The sequence below is a fragment of the Rosa rugosa genome, chromosome 2, assembly GCF_958449725.1.
Source record: "Rosa rugosa chromosome 2, drRosRugo1.1, whole genome shotgun sequence".
In the NCBI taxonomy this organism is placed as follows: Eukaryota; Viridiplantae; Streptophyta; class Magnoliopsida; order Rosales; family Rosaceae; genus Rosa; species Rosa rugosa.
The window spans coordinates 2,089,633-2,110,150 of record NC_084821.1 but is presented as its reverse complement, the minus strand read 5'-3'; the positions used below and the strand labels follow the sequence as shown (position 1 = coordinate 2,110,150).

The window sequence follows — 20,518 nt, the reverse complement described above, 5'->3', positions numbered from 1 at the left end:
CGAGAATGCACGCTGGGTCAGGAACTTCTTATCCAAGGGACTCTAATTTGTTCAAGAAATTGAAGAGAGGAAGGGAAGAAGAAAGAGCAAACGAGCGGTCAGACGTTATGACCAGACCATATATTCCTCCGGTGCCGACGTCCACTATCAAGGAAGGGATATGGTATACCCAGAAGAAGGGCAAGGCAGTGGAAATGAGCTCTTCAAGGAAGAGAAAACTCCAGCGGAGGTTTGGAGAAGCAAAGCGAACCTTGGAAGCGCTGGATCAGAGGTTGATTAAACCATCGCAGTTGGTGAGATCTCCAGAAGAATACCAGAGACAGGTGGAGGCACTGACCTCCAAAAGATTCATCGCCCCGCGGGTTCTCCAACAGCTTCCTAAGATGTCGCAACGGGCTTCAAAAACCAGCGCTCGCCAGAAGGAAAGTCAGGAGAAGTCCCTAGCTCCCGCGAAGCGAGATTCGCCACCAACCCGCAAACCTAGCGTTTGGCGGAGAATATCTCTCGAAGGAAGAGATAGCGAGCCTTCAATATTTGACAGGCTGGGGGGCAAAGAAAATAGGTCCGCGACTGTGCAGTGGAGGCGTAAGAAAGTTCAAAGCTTGGTGATCGCTCTCCCAGAGGAAGTGCCAGTGGCGAAACGAATTTCAGAGTCGCTAAACCAGGTTCCCATGGTACAGGAACACGAACAAGCCAAGGTGGTAAACCCCGCAGAGGAATCATTGGTTGCTTTCATGGTTAAACGGTTCAACGCCGATATCCCAGCAGATGAACCCAAGCTCAATCTTGATGATGACATGGACGAAACAGAAATGGTGGATACCTCTTGCAATATGGTTTATGTGCTCCCTGCTAAGTATGCCTTACCAGTCGCTGCGCAGGAATGCGTAGAAGCTGACGCGATTGAAGAACAGCAATTGCAGATCACTTCAGCCGCAACAACGCAGGTGAAAGAAGCAGTGTTCCTTGAGACTGAAGATGCTAACAGCAAGGGTTTCTTCATGAGCTTCACAAGACCCACACTTGCCATGGTGCAACACATGCGACCTTTGTATATCACATCAGAAATTAATGGGACTAAGGTCAGCAAGATAATGATTGATACCGGCGCGGCTGTGAATGTCAGTACTACCAAAACCATGCATCTGCTAGGGATCAAGAAAGAAAAGATCCAATCCACGTCCCTTACGCTAAAGAATTTCGTGGGGACTGTGACCAAAACATTGGGTTTGATTTTCCTACGAGTCAAGGTGGGTCCAGCAGAAGGGGTTTATGCTTTCTTTGTTACAGATTGCTATGCGGCATATAGAGCAATTATGGGCCACGACTAGATCCACAGGAGTTATTGTGTCCCATCCACCCTTCATCAGGAGTTGATCATATGGGACAGAGTCGCGGACAAGGCAGAAATTGTTAAAGCAGACCCGCGACCTTTTTCGGTGTCCGCCAACTACTTGGACGCAAGGGGTGATGACCTCTGAATTGGCACAATGGGGGCTCGCGGTCGCAAAAACAACCTCGAAAGGCCTGGATATGCGGTGCCATCTCCAAGTGCTAATTAATGGATCACGAACTCATGGAGGAAGAGGTAGAGGCCTTCCATTCCTTGTACGAGAGGCTATCCTCATACATGGTGGAAAAAGAGGCCTATGATCGAGTCGCGACGTTAGAAATTGTTAATGAAGAGTTCACGGACCAAGAAGAGGAGGAAGAAGAGATTCAGCTTGCTCCAGCGGCATTGGATGACACACCTCCGAAGGTTAGGGACCCTACTGAAAAGGTCAATCTGGGAACAACTGATGAGCTTATAGAAGTGGCTATCAGCACTTACTTAGAGGCCTATATGGAAACAGTCAAGCCAATACAAGTGGTTTTGGAGCAACAACATTATAAGAGTAGTGCTGATTCAAGACCTCTTCAGTCAAGACGAAGACCTTTGACATCAAGGTCTGGGGGGCAATGTTTGGACCCAAAATGAACATTTTGGCCTGACAAGGCATGTGTTGGAGAAATTGAGCCAATGTCAGTGGCTCAAGCTATATATTGTTGACAAGCTCGAAATATATATTTAGAGGCTAAATAAAGCCTACTATGGAAGCATGGAAGCATGAAAAGTTAACTTTAGCACATTTTCCTACTTCGGCTAGGAGAAACCGAGCTAAACAAGGAAGGAGGGGCGGCAGACTAACTAAATGAAATCTAAATGAGCTAAAACTTTCCAGATTAATACTAGACATCCCAAGGATAATTTCTTATGAAGAGTGACAGAGCTAGTTTTGAGTGGAAGGCCTTCAAACAATCAGTCCAATTTTCTACAGAAGCAAAACTGGAAAACTGGACCTGTAAGAGGTCCAGCAGCATTTCCGGCCCAACCGCATGGAATGAAGCTTTGAAACTTTCTCATGATGATATACACTCATAATGGAACATTTTTTATGAAGAAGTCGAAGGCTCATTCTGAAGTCTTGTTGGAGAAATAATTGAAGGAATAAAGGGGCAGAAACTGACCTAAAACCAGCTCAATATTCACATGTTCATGTTTCCTACCCACATGAAGAAAGCTAGATGCTTTTCTTTTCTTCCTTGGATATATTTCTCTACTACAATCTCTTTAATAGATCATCATCACTTCCATGTTTCTGCACCTTCATGCTTTGCTTTCATTTCATCATTTCTCTATCTTTTCCATATTTTACAAATCACTTTCATACTCCACTTTCATTATTTTTCTTCCACTCATCATTTCACTCTTCTTTTTCTTCCCTATATAAACACCTTCTCCTCTCATTCTAAAGACACACATTCACAACATCAAAACATCTCTAAGATGATCTAAGTTTTCTCTAGAGCAACCTCTCTAAGAGCAACTCATCTCCTTCTCTTTCTCTTACCGGTGATCACACTCCTAGTCCTAGTCTTCTCAGAAGCCGACTTTCAGTGCCACCAAACCCTCTGTCAACGTGCTTCGGTCCTAGTCTCCTCGGGAGCCGACAGTAGTGCCGCGACCACAACGGTTACAGAACCAGCCAAGCAAGGGTAGCGCCCTAGCAACCCAGCCAAGTTAAAGTCACGCTTTAGCAAGTTCTCCTCACTTCCCAGTGGTTCTCGCTCTGCTCGATCTACAACATCGAGTATCGATTGTGATTTTCAAGAAGCTCAGCAAAAGTCCTCGCCACGAGGCACAAAAAATCCCGCGACGAGGTTGGTGCTCTCCTCGTCTACAATCGCTCAACAGAAGTCAGGTCAAGGGACACCCCCGACGACCGCACCCGACGGTGCTGGCACGCCCGCGCAAGAAAAGAGACTGTTGACCAGCTGCAACAAAATTGGAGCCAAACAGCACCAAACTCCAGAAGCCTCAGCCAAACACCACCAAACTCCAAACGACGTCGGCGGAGGAGTACTCTTCGGTGGAGCAGCTGTTTGGAGCTCCAATTCGAACTCGAAATCGAGGCCGAGAGAGAAGATGATCTGATCTGGGGAGAAGATGATCCGATCTGGGGAGAAGACGACGAACGTCGGCCGGTGGGGTTGGGGATGGTTTAGTGTTCAAACAACCTCGACGTCGCCGACGTCCCTTTGGATTCGGTTTGGTCGTCCGTCGACCCTGGAGCGAAAATCGACGCCAAAATTCTCAGACGGTTTCTAGGCTTTTTCCTGCAACTCCGGCCGAAATCGGTAGTGCATGAGGTGAGAAAATTCATCTACTCTTCATGCTTTGCACATTGATGTGCTTGATTTTGATTATAGTTGAGTTTTGATGGAATTGATGTTTTGGGTGTTATCGGCTTCGTCGGAGTTCACCGTCCACAACGACTTTTCTGGTCTTTTGGGTTTGATTTCGAAGCTAATGTTTGTCCTAGAGAAAATTTTGCGCTCAGTGATGCTTAATTTTGGACTTTCTGAAGTGGATGCAAACTGAGCATGGCCGGAGATGAACCGAGCTTTGTCTTCCAACCACGGCAATTCAATTCTTTGCTCAGACTTGTGGTCGAAAATGATTTCAGAATGCTCAGACTTGTGGAGTGATAATTGGAATTAACTGAACTGAGTTTGGTTTAGTTTGGTTGCAATCTCTCTGATTATTAAAGCATGATTGTTCGATTGAAAGTTGAGTGGTGAATTGATAAGGTTGATATTCTGTTCGTGTTTTCTTTGTTTATAGAGGTGCTGATGCAGGTGGCGAATGGGGAGGGCGGTGTAGGGGACGCCGCATAGGATGCCATAGGGGGTGGAAGAGGAGACGGTGGAGGTTTCATGGGGCTGGAAGAATACAAAATAGAAAAGAAAAAAGAAAAAAAATATATATATAAATTAAATAAAAAAGTGAGGGTAGAATAGACATTTTGACCCTAAAAAATTGCCACGTCATCGATTTAACCGAGATTTTGGATGGAAAGTAACGGCAAGGACCTATTGGTCCGAAATTTTAGAGTACAGGGACTAAACGTATGAAATTAGAAGGCCAGTGACTGAAGTGTTTTTAGGGCAAAAGTTCAAGGACTAAACAGTATTTAGTCCTAAATTAATAATAAAGAAAAATACAAACAAGAGAAGGGAGGACAAAAGCCAAATCCCAAAAATACAGACCAGAGAAAGAAATAAAAGATGGAAAAGAAATAAATTTTCCATCTGTGGAACAGAGAAAAAGAAAGAGATAAACTCCAAGAAGCCCAAAGCAACATCAAGAAGAAACACGAGAATAAGGGAACCCCTGGTCATCCATTCTCAAGTATGGAGAGATCTCGGGTGGAGGTGAGGCATGCCAAATCAGAGATGAAGAAGCCAAACCCAAATTTGTTAACCTATCTGCCACAGAATTGCCTTCGCGAAGAACATGAGAGTAGTGAAAATGTCATTGACCGAATGTGAGATAAATAATTCAACCAAGCAATGCGCAGTGGCCAAGGAGGTGCAAATGAGGTAGAGGAAATACATGCTAAAACACTCGTCGAATCACTCTCCAACCAAATACAATGCCATCCCATTCGAAAAGTAATCTCAATACCAATTATAACTCCCATTAACTCCGCAAAGAAAGCTGAGTGTTGACCTAAACCTTGACAATAACCTCCAAAATAATGACCATTCGCAACCCGAAAAACAACACCATAAGCTGCAGGGCCAGGAATACATTTAGCTAACCCATCAGTGTTAAGCTTAATCCAAGGGAAAATAGGGGGATGCCAAAGACCCAACCGAGGAGCAACTGATTTGCGAGCAACTGGTTGGATTCCCAGGCTCACTAGCAACTGAGAATCCAACACATCACGGGAATAACCAGGCAAATGAGGAGCAGCAAACCGCAACCAAGATTTAATAGAGCGAAAAACACGCATAAGAGAAGGCCTCTTATCATTCAAACAAAGCTTATTACATGTTTTCCAAATAGCCATGAAAGCAAACAGACAGCCAGCAAGCCATAAATTTTTTAGTTGAGGAGAAAACGGTTTACCAACAATTGTACTCCATAAATCACCAATTGAGCCATGAGTTGGTAACGAAGTACCAAAACAGCATGACAACCATTGCCAAACATGCTGAGCGAAGGAACAAGAAACAAATAAATGAGTTGAGTCCTCCATAGTGCAAAAAGAGCAAAGCTGACATACCGAAACCAATGGGATGCCCCGTCGTTGAAGTTGGTCATCTGTGGGTAACTTGTTATGGAGGAGACGCCAAACAAGTATAGAGAACCGTGGTGGAAGAAAATGCCTCCAAACTTGAGCTTGTGGACCATTAGAAGCAAAGTGTGGACGTAGAAGATTATATCCCTCAGAAAAGGAGAAAAACCCATTACCCAAATCCTCCCAAATCAAAAGATCATCTTCAGGGACAATAGGGAGGGGCAAACTATGAATCTCATCTACCAGAACTGGAAATAAAGTAGAGAAACAGTGTGGCAAACTCCATTGCATCTCCTATGAGCCATCTTGAGTGTTGGAAAATTATTGGAAGAGTAGCTTTCAACCCCTGCCATAATGACGAACCAAAATAGCGATAATTCATATGACAGGAGATCGAGAACCTCGTACATGCAAAAGAACTCCATAGAGATTTCAAAGTGAGAGTACTCCATCCCATGGTCAAGAGAGCAGCCCTATTAAGAGTCCTAAGATCTTGCAAACCAAGCCCAGACTCAGCTTTAGGAGCACAGACTTGGCGCCAAGAGACCGTAACCATTTTCCTAACGACAATATTACCAGACCAAATTATCTTTCTTCTTTGCAAACTGGCCAAACATTTTGGACGCGCCCTATTTCTGTGTTTTACTCAAATTTTATACAACTCAACAGCACAGGGAGTCCTGAGTCCTGACCCAACCTACTTGATGGGTGCTGCTTGCTTGCTTATTGATAATAATAATAAAAGTAAAAAATAAAAACCTGCAAAAGAATAATGAAGATTGGAATTAGACTCACAAACCGGAAGATTTCTGTTTTAAAGAAAAGGGAAGCTAAAGAACTTTTTTTCTTTTGGAAAGTAAGCTAAAAGAACTGTTCTAGGGTCTGCAAGATATTGACATATGAAAATGCACCCAAGAAGTGTATGGAAAGAAAGCAATTCCAGCAGAAAACGAGAAAGTATACTGAACTGAGAAAACTGTATGAGGAGTTGAGGACTCCAAGATGGATGATTAATTAAATTTTAGAAGGACCACACATATATCATAACTATACTGTATAGATATCTAAGGTAGCTTAAAGAAGCCTACAGAAAACAAACTTACTGGTGAAATGGTCTGTCAACAGAGATTCAGACTGCACACGAACTTTTCGACTATCATGCATGATTGAAGGTTCCCGAGAAGCTCATAAAAACCACACAAACTAGTCTGAGTGTCTGACTAAGAGTTGAGGAAACCCAAATCCTTTTAAGACTGGGCATTTAAAATTGGTCGAGAGTAGCAGTCCTTCCACTTTCTAAGGATTTGATGGTTCCTGCAGATGATGGAGAATTCACAAATACCCCTTCATCCTCTGGCATTACTACGTGAACCCCGCAGCTTCCCTCCCTTACTAGAATTTGTTTCACGAAACCCTCATGACTTTTTGGGGTCTGATATTCAAATTCAAACTCAACCAGACAAATGGAAGGTGGCGGTAAGCCACTCTCACTGAGCCGTCTTATTATTGTATTGAATGGCACATAGCACAACCACAAATGCTTACCGGAACAACGGCTTCGCAAGGGTTTGGATTCTTTGTTGATGCACACACCATTAATGTAGATTGAGCAGAGTCTGAAATATGGATCCCCAAACCAGGGAAATCTCTCCCTTTCAGTTTGAAGACAGAAAGCCAACCCTTTCTTCTCCCATCTAAAATCTTCAGGAAATTCAATTCTAAAGTTGTATACTTGAGATCCTTTCTTATCAACATCCCTAGGCCAGAGGAACCTCTCAAAATCCATACGGCAGGTGAACCACTCTGGAAATTCACTTCCGGGAAATGCAACCTCGAACTCAGATTGCCGGCATGAGAGAAACAGAGACAACAGAGCCGTTACCACTGAATCATCTGGCAAATTCTTTTTCAGTTTTTCCACGTAGTCATGAGCCAGATTGTTGCACAGTTCATCACAACCATGCAAGTTCATCCAAGGAATCATTGTTGACTCTTTACCTTCCAAAATGTTTGACAATCTTGAAATTTTTCTCAATGCATGGCAACCGCTCGCATCTAAGCCATAGATTTCTCGATGGAAGTCTGAAATTTCTACGAGATTCCTGCACTCACTCAAATTGACGATTAGAGGATCATAGTGCTTCTCCTGTAAACTTGTCGAGTAAATGGTTGAAATTTCCGACTCTGTTGGCACCTTTGTGAGTTCATCGCATGCTCTTAAAGTTAGCATTTCAAGACTAATGAGATTGCCAATTGATGATGACGACAATTCTTTGATGGCAGTGTAACTTAGATCCAGGCTCTTTAAGGACTCCATCACTTCCGCAATTTCAAACTTCCTAAGACTCCAGCAGCCGCCAAGGTCCAAGTTGACTAGATTCTTAAGAAATCCAATCTTAATTTCAACTAAGTTTCTACAATTACTCATATTCATGTCCACTAAATTTGGGAATCTAGAGAAGACACGAATTCTTTTTAGACCAAAGCATTCTGACTTGTACATCAAACTTTGCATAATCTGTGTGGAGTAAAAGAAAAAATAATTACAATATAAGTTTGTGGAATCAATCAGCCCTAACTCCAAAAATTAAAACTCTTTAATGAAACGATGAATGATTTAAGATACCTCCAGTCCTATCCCCAGGGGTGACTTGCCGCTCCAAGGTTGAAAGAATGCCTTTGAAACAAAATATTAAGTGTAGGAAAGGATAAGTTTAGAGAAATAATAAGTCTAAAACTAAATACAAAACTTTCATCAAAAAGCAGTATCGGATCATTAATTTAAAATACCTGCAATACCTCCCCCGCAAAAGACCTATGCATCTTGAGTACAACAAGTTTCTTGGGGTTAAAATTGGGTGGAAAAGATAGGAATGGACAACAATCCCAGTTAAGGACCCTCAACTCATTGGATAGATAATTCACATAATCTCCAGTAAATACATCGCCAGAGATTATCAAAATTTGAAGGCTTCTCATCTTTAAGAAGCTTTCACTATTCAAGCGTATATTTTCTCCCAATCCATTCATGTCATCGACCATGATGCCTCGAACTTTATCTGTTCCCTAATATGAAAAACAATGGTGTTAGTAAGATATGGTGTCTCAATGGAATATAAAATACTAAAACTTTAATATTATTTCCCGATTCACTAGTGAACATTATATTCTACTTAATGAGTTTCTCTTGAATTAGTAAGATCAGATGCTTACTTCACTTACTGTGTTTTCCACAAAAACTCGGTGAACATCCTCGTAACGCCATAATCTGCTACGTTGTCCAGGCTCACTTGGCGACTCTTGAAAAACTATTTCTTGGCCCATTTCTTCTAGTAGATCATGCATCTCAATATCATTTGCTTCGGTAACATTTATGAGCGCTTTTTCCTTGAGTAATTCAATACCGAATTTAGGAAGGTCACAACCTTCTAGTGCATCCGTCACATAGTTCTTACTTTTGCCTATGAAAAAACAAGCAATGTGAAGAAAAACTTCTTTGATCAAAGGTTCCAATGCATCATAACTTATTTTCAGAACTTCTTGAATCTCTTGCTTGGGAAGACTTTTGTAACTGTCTAATGCACATTTCCATTGATTTACATTCCTACCACGTAAACTTGAACCCAAAACTTCTAAAGCTAAGGGAAGCCCTTGAGCATAGAGTAGGACACTATTTACGAGTTCAACATATTCATAATTCATATGTCTATGTTCTTGGAAGGCATTAAAGTTGAAGAGCTCTAAAGCTTCATGGTGACTTAACTTCTTCACCTCATATATTTCATTGACATCACAAGCAGTTAAGCAATGCTTATCTCTTGTTGTAACAATTATTCTACTGCCTGAACCAAACCAATTAGGATTTCCTGCTATTTTGTTTAACTGGTTCAATTGATTCACATCATCGAGAACTAAAAGAACTCTTTTATGACATAGCCTTTCTTTTATCATGGTTATTCCTTCATCAACACTAGGCACCTTCAATTTGTCGTCCCTTAGAATCTTGCGAAGAAGAGTCTTTTGTAGACGGACAAGGCCTCCAGATCGCATTGACTCTTCTCTAACATTTGCCAAAAAACAGTTACCTTCAAATTTATAGGCAATTGAATTGTAAACTGCTTTAGCAATTGTTGTCTTTCCTATTCCACCAACTCCCCATATCCCTACTATGTGGACATCATTTTTCCCAATACATAAAAGATTAAGCATACTCTCCACACGAGACTTTATTCCAACTGGGTACTTTGCCACACTTAAATATGTGTAGTCTAATAGCTTCCGTGAAATCTCTTCGACAATTGCATCAACGAACTTAGATTCATGACTGCCAATAAAAGGAATATAAAGCATGTAATTATTTTGGATCCTACATTAAAATTTAGCAACTTTATATATATCTTCTATTTATAAAGCCAAGCCAAAAAAGTTACCAAATTATAGAATACCCAAAATATCCTAACACTAAATAGTTTCTGTTTATTTGTAAAACCATAAAGTCTCTTTTAGAAGCTTCATCAAATTATAGACTACCATGAATATTTTAAAATGTAAAATAATATTAATTATCAGAGTCAAATTATATTTTATGAAAATCAATTATACTATAAACACCGACTTATCTTTTTTTTTTTGAGAAAAAAACACCGACTTATCTTGATCACTAGTTCACTACAACTACTTGAAATTCGATCATGTACGTGCTTTTATGCAAGTCAAGAGATTATATATAGATTCAAACATTGGCCCGGCCCGTTTGACACCTCTAGGTGTCTCAGTGAGTTGTTTAGGGTAGTGTTCTTAACTATAGCTTTTTTATTTATTGTTTGCTAATTGTTTTATTTTGTTTTTACATTTTTGTTCCGTTCACAATTTAATTGTTGTAATTAGTTATTTAATCTTTGAAAATTACAAATGTAAAAGGAAAAAAAAAAAAAAAAAGGGTGTTATTGATAAAGAGTGTAGCTATTACCACCCTACCATTTACTTAGTTCACCATACAAGAGAAAATATAACCAAATATTTTAATTATACCCTTTTTAAAAAAATTCTGATAAGTATAACTAATATTAGAAAATAAAATCCAAAAACTAGAATCACCAACATCCACCTTTGTTTTGTTGCCATCATTGCCTTGTTCTTTTTTCTTCTTTCATTGTTTCTCTTTGCTGTTAGATGTGGCTTTCTATTCCACAACTGAGTGATCTCTAGAGCTCCTTTACCTTTCTTCAATATTAATCGATTCCTCATCATTAACTATCCATAGAGCAACTTAAAAATCTAGTATTTCTTATCTCTAATTAGGCTTTGTATTAAGAGCTAGCCAGCTAAGAGCAATTTTAGCCGATTCTCTATCTTGGCTCCTTAATTAGTTATTTTGCAAAGCAACTTTAGATTTTTATCAATTTTAGCAGCTGCACCAGACTCCTAAGTGGCTCTCCATTTTAGCTTTTAACTATCTCGTTCTTAAATATAGAGAGCAAGATGAGCCTCTCTATTAATTTTCTAAATTGAAAAAACATTCTTTTTAAGTTACTCAATGTAATTTATGTATGCATTTAAACTATTTTTTTTACATTCAATAAATAATATAAATTCAAAACTAGCTAAAATATAGAAAATTGAAGATAAGAGGGTAAGGAAAAAAGGTCGAGTACTCTAAAAAAACAAAAACCCTAGGCGGCGACTGGTCGTCTTGAGAAGTGTATGCCCGGTCTGACGGCACGCCCTAGCGGCGGCGTCGTCGGACGGGCCAAAATGGACATCGGGTCAGGTGGTGGCTGGTATTGGTGTATGCCCAGTCAAAGTGAGGGCTGTATGGTGCTGAGTTCGCTATCCAGATCTGTTGGAGGCCCTGCCGGGGAAGGGTAGCGTCGGGCAGGTGACGGGCGTGCGATGCTCGAGTCGATCGTCCCAAGATCAGAGTACACACGGTGGGAGGAGAGGTTCCCTGGGGATGTTGAGTGGATGGCGGCGCGGTGGGTTTCTGTTATGCTCAGGCTGCATCGGCGTGTTCCGATCTGGTTTGGGTGTGTTGGAACAGCGCTGGGGACGTGGGTGCTTGGGAGGGGTGGCCTTTCTTACCAGCGTGGTGGGGATGATAGAGGGACGGAGGGACGGCCAGTAGGCAGCGACTGGCATGCTGCCGGTGACGGGACAGCCAGCGTGGTTCCTACGAGATGGTGGCGTGGCAGCATTATTGGCCTGCATTTTCGACGACCCAAGGCTCGTGCTGGTTCAGAAGTGGGCTGGGCCCTAATCTGTGGCTGGACTATCCTTGCTTCATATATGGGTCTATGTTAGGGTTTGGGCACAATTTTTCTATTTTTTTATCTGAAATTTTTTTTCTTTTATGTTCTTTAGGTTGGATGCGCTTTATGCGACCAAGAAATTCCTACATTTATTGTGTAGGACTAATCGGGCTATGTGCCTGTGTATGCATTCTACGTGCCTTGTCTGCTTTAGGTCGGTAGCGAGTTATTTGCTTCGTCAAATGGGCGCTGCCGCCTAGTGGCAGGGTGAGACTAAGTGTCGTCGGATTTACTTTTCGGCGGCAACATAGGAGGAAAGCTGTGCTAAAGCTGGTAATTATGCTATGTTGTAATCGAGTTATATATCGAGTTATCTTTCCGCTATGTCACTGCTATGTTAAAGCAAATGAAGTAGCTAATTGTGCACTCTTTGCTAGTTGGTGCTTGTTAGAATACAAGTCTCCTGTAGAGATTTCTGATATTATTTCGGAAAATACTCTAGATACTTATTGTAATCAGGGGTTTAGGCTCCATGTCCCCCCCTTGTATTCGACAGTTTCATTAATCAAGGCTTGAGGGCAGCCGCACCAGCCCTTTATTAAATATATATATATATATATATATAGATATAGAAAATTGATGTACACGTATATTAAAAGTGACTAGTCAATTTACATTTTAGTTACTTTGACTAAAATTTAGCTACAAAGTGGCTAACATTGCTAAACATACTCTAAATCTCTAATTGAACATTATAGATTGCTTTTAGTGGTTACAAAAAATCCCAAAAAGTGTTGCAGGTAGATTATTAGTTTCTATTCTCTTTAATGACTAAAATTTGAGACCCAGACACATCATGTTTTTTATCATTACTTCGGGCATTGCACATGTATGATGCTAGTATGTATAAGGTGAAGAAGAAAATTAAGAAAATCTTAAGAAGACAATTAGTATTCAAGTATAGCAGTAAAGTGCATACCCTCCGTCCAAGAAATGCCACCCAGACAAGTTTCCTACTGTTGTAAGAGCTTTGTTCCACTCCACCACCTTCTTCAAGTTATCCTTGAATTTGCCTGCATGATGAGCAAGTGCCTCACCAAAGCTACCGTTCCGATGTCGCACATCTGACGGATCTACCTTGTAAAAAACGGGATAAACCATTTGTTGCTTTGATTCTCTACACTGAAGTATCTTCACGAGTTCTTCCAAGCACCACTTTGAGGAAGCATAATTTTTTGAAAGTACGACGACTGAAATTTTTGACTCCTCGATTGCTTTAAGAAGAGCGGGTGATATTTCTTCTCCTCTACCAAGGCCATCATCATCTAAGAAGGTTTTAATTCCCCTCCGAACTAAATTGCTGTGCAAATGGCCTACAAAATTGCTGCGTGTATCCTCTCCTCTAAAACTTAGAAAGACATCATATGTCCATGAATGGTTAGTGGAAGAAGATGAAGAGGAAGAAGAAGAGGCTCGAAATCGAGCGGTGAGTTTTTTTCTGGCAAAAATTGAACGGCGATTGAATCCATATGGTTTGAATATTGGATGCGTTTGGGGGATGAAAGGTTGGAAATACATGATACTGCTCATACTGTCTATAGAAGGAAGGAAGAAGGAATTGTGGGTGACTTCTGTTATCAGGAGTTCTGGTTGAGACTTAAGAATATATAATACCATACCATACCATACCAGCAGGTCTTCTCTAAGAGACTAAGATGGCTCTGTTCAAATTTGGCAGTCGGTGGTCAACGCCAGCTGAGCTAAACTAGGCTTTCTCTGTTTCTCGTGTTGTCGGGCAAGTTGCAGACTTGATAGAAAGACCAAAAATTTCGAAATGAATAAGGTGCCTGCAGCTGATGTTGAATAAGAGCCAGCTTTGAGAATACGTGGAATTGTATAAATCCAATCCAACCTAACAGGGTTTCAGTTAATCACGGACAACAATATCACTACAAGAAAAAAAAGAAAAAAAAGAGGGCAACAGCTACTAAATTCATTCGTGGGTGAATATGCCAATGCGGCACGTTTAATTGTGGCCATAGCCTTTACCCACGTTGCAGAGACAATTACCGAGTTAGTGGGCTTCGTCGGTGTGGCTAACTGGCTATTGTGCTAAATTATCACGAAATTAAAAGATTCGTGGGATACTTCAATTTGAGCAGAACGGGACTCATCATTCTGACTTTTACACTGTTTACCGATGACACATCCCACTGAATGCCTGTAATTTCGGAATATATAATTATTGATGTATGTATTCTAAAAATTTCTCATGTGAAACATAATCAGTTTTATATTCGGGCCCTTTATATTCATTTGAGAGCCGTCCGGTCACTAGTTTTACTGTAGGGGCAGTGACGAGTCATACCTTTCTTGAGAGTCCAACCTGTTTATGGGTTTATTACATACTACTTGGATAAAAGATTCAAAATATGTGTCAGGCTGTCAGCCATAACATATTGTATTAGAATTCTAATATAAATTAACGAAAGTTTGAATCAAGCCATTAATTTTGACTAACCTCTTGCCTCTCCATCTCCGTTAACGTTTGACTAACTTGACAAAAAAAAAAATCTCGGGTCAACCAGGCAAAAGTCCCAGTTGATTTTAATCGATAGTGAAATTGAAAATATGTATGGTTTAAAGGTGATAGAATCGATGAAGGGAAATAGACAGAGAGGTCTCCAATGAACTCCTTTAGGATCGATTGGAGAAGCCGGAGACAGGCCCGGAGTTGTCTAGCTTGGTTGGATTTCTGTATTGAGCTACAATTCGATCAAATTTTAAGGAAAACACTCAAAACAGGGCTTGGCTTTCTCATTACTAGCTGTGCGTGTATTTTCACCTCTAAAACTCAGAAAAACATCATATGTTCCTGACTGGCTGCAGTCGGTAGGAGTACTAGAGGAAGAGGAAGAAGCTCCAAAGTGAATGGCCATTACTGTAAGTCGTATGATCGATAATTAACCAAGCTGAAATTGAAGAGTTCGGGGATGGTATTGTTGATCATATCGACCGCCAAGGGCCATCTTTAGCTTTATATAATAGATTAGTATTTGTAAGTATAAGTTATTGGCCTTCCTAGTACAAAACCAAGAGTCATAGGTATGCTAGGGTTATCAAATGTAAACTGGAAGTGATATATGGTCATGCAAGGCTTCAACTGTATCTTCGAAGTACTTTAGGTAAGAGCATATGCATTTGCATAAAAGTCAACATACTTGGATTGCAATCTGTTCTGCAATCCCTGTCAGGTTAGGTTGCCGGATTTCTCATGGTGTGTGCACATTCATTAATTAAGTCTTATTGTCTTTATTAGGCATAAAATCTTGTTCACTTGGTGAATATCTTCTTGGAAAATGTCCCTCTCACGTAAGAAGTCAATTAGATTTTAAGGGTAGCCTGCACTATATATATTGCAAGACAAATGCCTTCACGTAGACTTGCTGAGCAAATAAGAATTAGTACATTCATCGAGTCAAATGTTTTTCATTTGTTTGTGAGAAACCTTGTGCTTAAAATTCGAGTCTATAAATTACTTGTTCCATGACTAAGTAGATCATTGAGTCAAACACTTTCATCATTCATTACATACTTCACATCAAAGTACTCTCGAGGTCAGTTGGAGTCATTGATGAGCATGCAAGGTTGAAGGTTGAGGTCAGTACCTATCAATCAGTGAAGATAGTTCAAAGGTGGTGAAGATCGACGAGGACATGATCAAACAATCTAGCTACTAGGTGTGTTTAGTAAGTTAGTCGAGTCAGAGCTATTCATTGTTTGTAAAGAACTCGTATCTTTCCATTTATTGAATTGATTTTTCACTAGGGTCTTACAAAGATAAGGCTCCGCAGTTGTTTCCTCATTTTGAGGTTTTTACTGCGCAAACAATTATGTTATCTTGTTTGCTGTGTGTTTGCATTTATCATTTGTTTGCATGTGTCATCTCACTGTTGTATTGTGATCGATATCTGTGTTCCAATCCTTAGCATTGTTAGGATCAATATCTGTGTTTCAATCCTTAGCATTGTTATCTGATTGCATATTGGGATCGGTATCTGTGTTTCAATCCTTAGCCTTGTCTGTCACTTTTTGAATCAAAGAAAAGTTGTGATACTGTGGAAACAACCTATTCACCCCCCCCCTCTAGGCGTATTTGTTTCATCCTAGTATTTTCAGTATTGTCATAACATCTTCAAAGTAGTATAAGGTCACTTTGAATGTTCTTACCCAACTGTATAAGCTTGCTGCAAAGTTATTCTGATGAGGAGATCAGATGTGCACTTTTTCAAATGCATCCCTCCAAAAGCCCTGGTCCTGATGGTATGTCACATTTCTTCTTTCAAAAATATTGGCATATGGTGGGACAGGATGTTTGTATTGCTGTAAAGAACTTCCTGGAGAAGGGGGAGTTATGGTTGGAGGCTAACTTTACTCACCTATGTTTGATTTCAAAAATCCCGGAACCCAAAGATGCTACACATTTCATATCCATAGCCTCGTGCAATGTTGTTTGTCGTATTAGCTCAAAGGTGATTGCAAATAGTGAAATTTTTGCTCAAAGATATTATCTCTCCCTTGCAAAGTGCATATGTGCTAGGGCATCTTATTTCAGACAATACCTTGGTTGCTATGGAAGCAGCTCATTTCATGCACAAACTGAAACAACAGGAGACAAGTTTCTTTTCCCTTAAACTGGATATAAGCAAGGCCTACGATCGATTAGAATGGGGTTTTGTGCAAGCCCTTATTAAAACTTGGTCTTGCTTCTCAATGGGTGGAAACAATTATGCTTTGTGTCAGGTCTATGAAGTATGCTATCCTCATTCATGGGGGGCCATCAAAACATGTTATCCCATCTAGAGGCATAAGCCAAGGTGGTCCACTATCACCATACCTCTTTATTCTCTGCAGTGAGGGACTATCAGCGCTTATTACCCAGGCAGTCCACAACAACTCCATTCAGGGCCTTACTATGTGTCCCCATGCCATCACCAATAGTTACTCTCATCAACACCAAAAGCAATAACCAAGCATAACAAAAACTACTACCAAGTAGAACAAAAACTACTCCTAGAGACTGAGAATGCTATTCTCAGAGACTAACAAAGTTATGGAAATGTAAAGCATACAACTAAAATAAAAATGCTACTGCAATTGAGAAAAGAAAGCATATTCAATGATACAAAAAGTATGCAGGGTTCAACAATGATATAACTATGTAAAAACTAAAAAAACTACTTTCATAGTTGTAAAAAGCCACTACCATAGTTGTGAAAATCTATTACAATAGTTGTATAAAGCTACTGTCAATGTTGTAATGCAACTGCCATTTTTCAATGGTGACGCTCTAAACTCATAGGCATAATTTTGCCACATTCAGCACGAGACTCCATTTCAACATTTCTTGGTTAGCAGAATGATCTCTTGGTCAATGGACGCTTCAATATCCAAATTCACATGATTTTTGAAATCTACTACTACAAATGCAAATGTGAAGAATTCTGCAAGAACAAAAATACAACAAAATATTAGTATTTGAAATGAAAACTAAAAACATCAATGTACCGCTGCGCCGCAAAATGGCACTCTTTATCAATCAAATACTCAAAAACAAGTAATATAAATTGTTACTGACGTAGGTACAAAAAGCTACTATGACACATGCATGTACAAAGTTACTGAACCAATAATAAAAAGCTACTGACATATCGAACGCACAAAACTTGCCAATTATCCATGTTGATAGTGTAACACAAATCTCAAACAAGAAATGTTAAGAGATACAAAATCATAACAAAAAGAATATTGAATTTTATTCAGCATCATGTTTTTCCAATTTGGTAAGTCATTGACAAATGACCACTTGAAATGAATCAAAATGAAACAAAAAAGGTACTAACATTAGATTGAAAAGATACTAACATAGGAATAAAATGCTACTATCACTGTGTTGAAAACCCAATATAATAGCTATATATAAAGAGCTACTGACTTGAATTAATCAAAATGAAAACAAAAAAGCTAATGACATCAGATTAAAAAGATACTAATGTATGGATATATAAAAATGTAGGGCTAATTACTGTTTAGTACCCTGTCGTTTTAGTCCAACATCAATTCAGTCCCTCGACTTTCAATTTCATCAAAAACACCCCTGCAATATCATTTTCTCGTCCAATAGGTCCCTCCGTCGGGATTCCGTCAATTTCAGCCGTTAATTGCTGACGTGGCAGTCCAACGCAGCAAAAGTGGGACCCACATGAAAGTCAAATACCGAAAATGACCCTAGCCAACCAGACATGGAAAAATCCAAAATAAATCCCAAATTTTGAGGTTTGGGTGATTCAAAGCCACACCACCATGCATGCATAGCAAAGCCCCAACCACCATGCCACTTGTCCAACGTTGATATATGTCAAACAACATAATATATATATCTGTATACCCAACAAAATCTGGGAAAATCCAAAATAAACCCCAAATTAAGGGGTTAGGGAGATTCGAACCCAGACCACTAAGCATGCAAAGCAAAGCCACAAACCACCATGCCACTCACACGACATTATTATATGTCGAACAATATAATATATATATCTGTATATGTCAACAAAATCTGAGATTTATTTTATATATTATGTCAACATATATATATATAATATAATATATATATTTTTTATATATAATATATTTTATATATATATATATTGACATAATATATATAATATATAATATAATATTATATATATATATATATGTTGGAATAATATATTGACATAATATATAATATATTAATTATATAATATATTATATATATATATATATATATATATATATATATATATATATATGTTTCCATAATATATAATATATTATATATAAAAAATATATATATTATATTATATATATATATATGTTGACATAATATATAAAATAAATCCCAGATTTTGTTGACATATACAGATATATATATTATATTGTTCGACATATATTAATGTCGTGTAAGTGGCATGATGGTTGGGGCTTTGCTTTGCATGCTTAGTGGTCTGGGTTCGAATCTCCCTAACCCCTTAATTTGGGGTTTATTTTGGATTTTCCCATATTTTGTTGGGTATACAGATATATATATTATGTTGTTTGACATATATCAATGTTGTACAAGTGGCATGGTGGTTGGGGCTTTGCTATGCATGCATGGTGGTGTGGGTTCGAATCACCCAAACCTCAAAATTTGGGATTTATTTTGGATTTTTCCATGTCTGGTTGGCTAGGGTCATTTTCGGTATTTGACTTTCATGTGGGTCCCACTTTTGCTGCGTTGGACTGCCACGTCAGCAATTAACGGCTGAAATTGACGGAATCCCGATGGAGGGACCTATTGGACGAGAAAATGATATTGCAGGGGTGTTTTTTATGAAATTGAAAGTCGAGGGACTGAATTGATGTTGGACTAAAACGACAGGGTACTAAACAGTAATTAGCCCAAAAATGTATTATCACTGCGTTAAAAAGCCACTATAACACTTATGGAGAGTTAATGACTTGAAATTAATCAAAATGAAAACCAAAAAGCTACCGGCTTGAAAGGATACTAACATAGACAGAGAACTACCATCAATGTGTTGAAAAGCCACTATAACAATTATAGAGAGTTACTGACTTGAAATCAAGTAAAATGAAAATTAAAAAAAAACTACTGACATCATGTTGAAAAGATACTAACATAGTGATAGAAAACTACTATCACTGTGTTGAAAACCGAATGAAATCGCTTCATCGTAATCATCATTCCCAACTCTAAACCCTAATGAAAACACCACATCTATAAAATCTCAGACCTTTTAACATGAATAGTAAATACTGATTTTACCTATGTCCTAAATTGCAAGCAAGCTTGAGCTTCTTGCCATCGAGATGAACATACTTCACCATAAAATCAACACCTACGCATATAGAACCAAACCAATGAAAATATTATAGAATTTCACAAAAGACAAAGAAAATTTGAGAGGAAAAGGTAAATCAGAGAGAAAGAAAGGAAATGCGAACTGATGGTAAGAGAGAGGTTTTCGAAGGAATCAGAAGTGAAGCTAAAGAGAAGATGGTGAAAACCAAACGGATCATTTTGCCTGGCTTTGGATTGTAAATCAAGCAGGATAACCAGGCACACCGATTGCCTCGCCGGATACACCTCATCGGAGCACCTCAACTGCCTCGCCGCCTCCATGAGAGGATCATAGAGAGGTAGGGCCAAGAGTCCGGCTCTGGCGCGAGTCACCAAGGCATCGGCTCAGACTGACAGTATGAACGAGTCACCGACTAGAGCTAGATTGAGCTTGATGCCAAGAATATTGGCGAAGGTCTGTAGATCGAGCGACGAGCGGTAGGCGAGGTTGGTGAGACCGAGGAGCCATTCGATCAGTTCGAGCTAGGGCATCGTCACCAGATCTAATGGTTCCGTTTGTAGCTGTAAATGTCTTAGCCGCCGATCAATTCAAGCTTGGACATCATCACCAGATCTAATGGTACTGTATGTTGCGGCAGGCGTCTTAGCCGCCGTGGCTGGAGGACGAAGAGGAAGAGAGAGGGCATTTGAGGGAGAGTCAGGGAGAGGGAGAATGATTTATTAGATATGAGCAGTTG

General features: G+C 39.6%; 3 protein-coding genes across 4 annotated transcripts in view; 1 reads left to right on the top strand and 2 right to left on the bottom strand.

Annotated features, from left to right (window-relative positions):
• LOC133734523 (peroxidase A2-like) overlaps positions 1–20,518 on the top strand; it is an 83,112-nt gene that overhangs the window by 45,326 nt on the left and 17,268 nt on the right. The window lies entirely within an intron of this gene.
• Positions 4,451–13,554, bottom strand: LOC133734517 (disease resistance protein RPV1-like). Of its 2 annotated transcripts, none has more exons than XM_062162149.1 (6): positions 12,855–13,554; positions 8,841–9,951; positions 8,418–8,693; positions 8,254–8,304; positions 6,731–8,145; positions 4,451–6,386 (listed from the first exon to the last, which is right to left on the bottom strand). In XM_062162149.1, the coding sequence occupies exons 1-5, from the start codon at positions 13,550–13,552 to the stop codon at positions 6,889–6,891; spliced, it is 3,393 nt and encodes a 1,130-aa protein (XP_062018133.1). In that variant the 5' UTR covers positions 13,553–13,554; the 3' UTR covers positions 4,451–6,386; positions 6,731–6,888. The 2 variants fall into 2 exon arrangements, with proteins under 2 accessions (XP_062018133.1, XP_062018134.1); XM_062162150.1 differs by having other exon boundaries at positions 8,850–9,951.
• On the bottom strand, positions 4,685–5,396 carry LOC133728076 (uncharacterized). The gene is made up of 2 exons (XM_062155489.1): positions 4,937–5,396; positions 4,685–4,824 (listed from the first exon to the last, which is right to left on the bottom strand). The coding sequence occupies exons 1-2, from the start codon at positions 5,394–5,396 to the stop codon at positions 4,685–4,687; spliced, it is 600 nt and encodes a 199-aa protein (XP_062011473.1).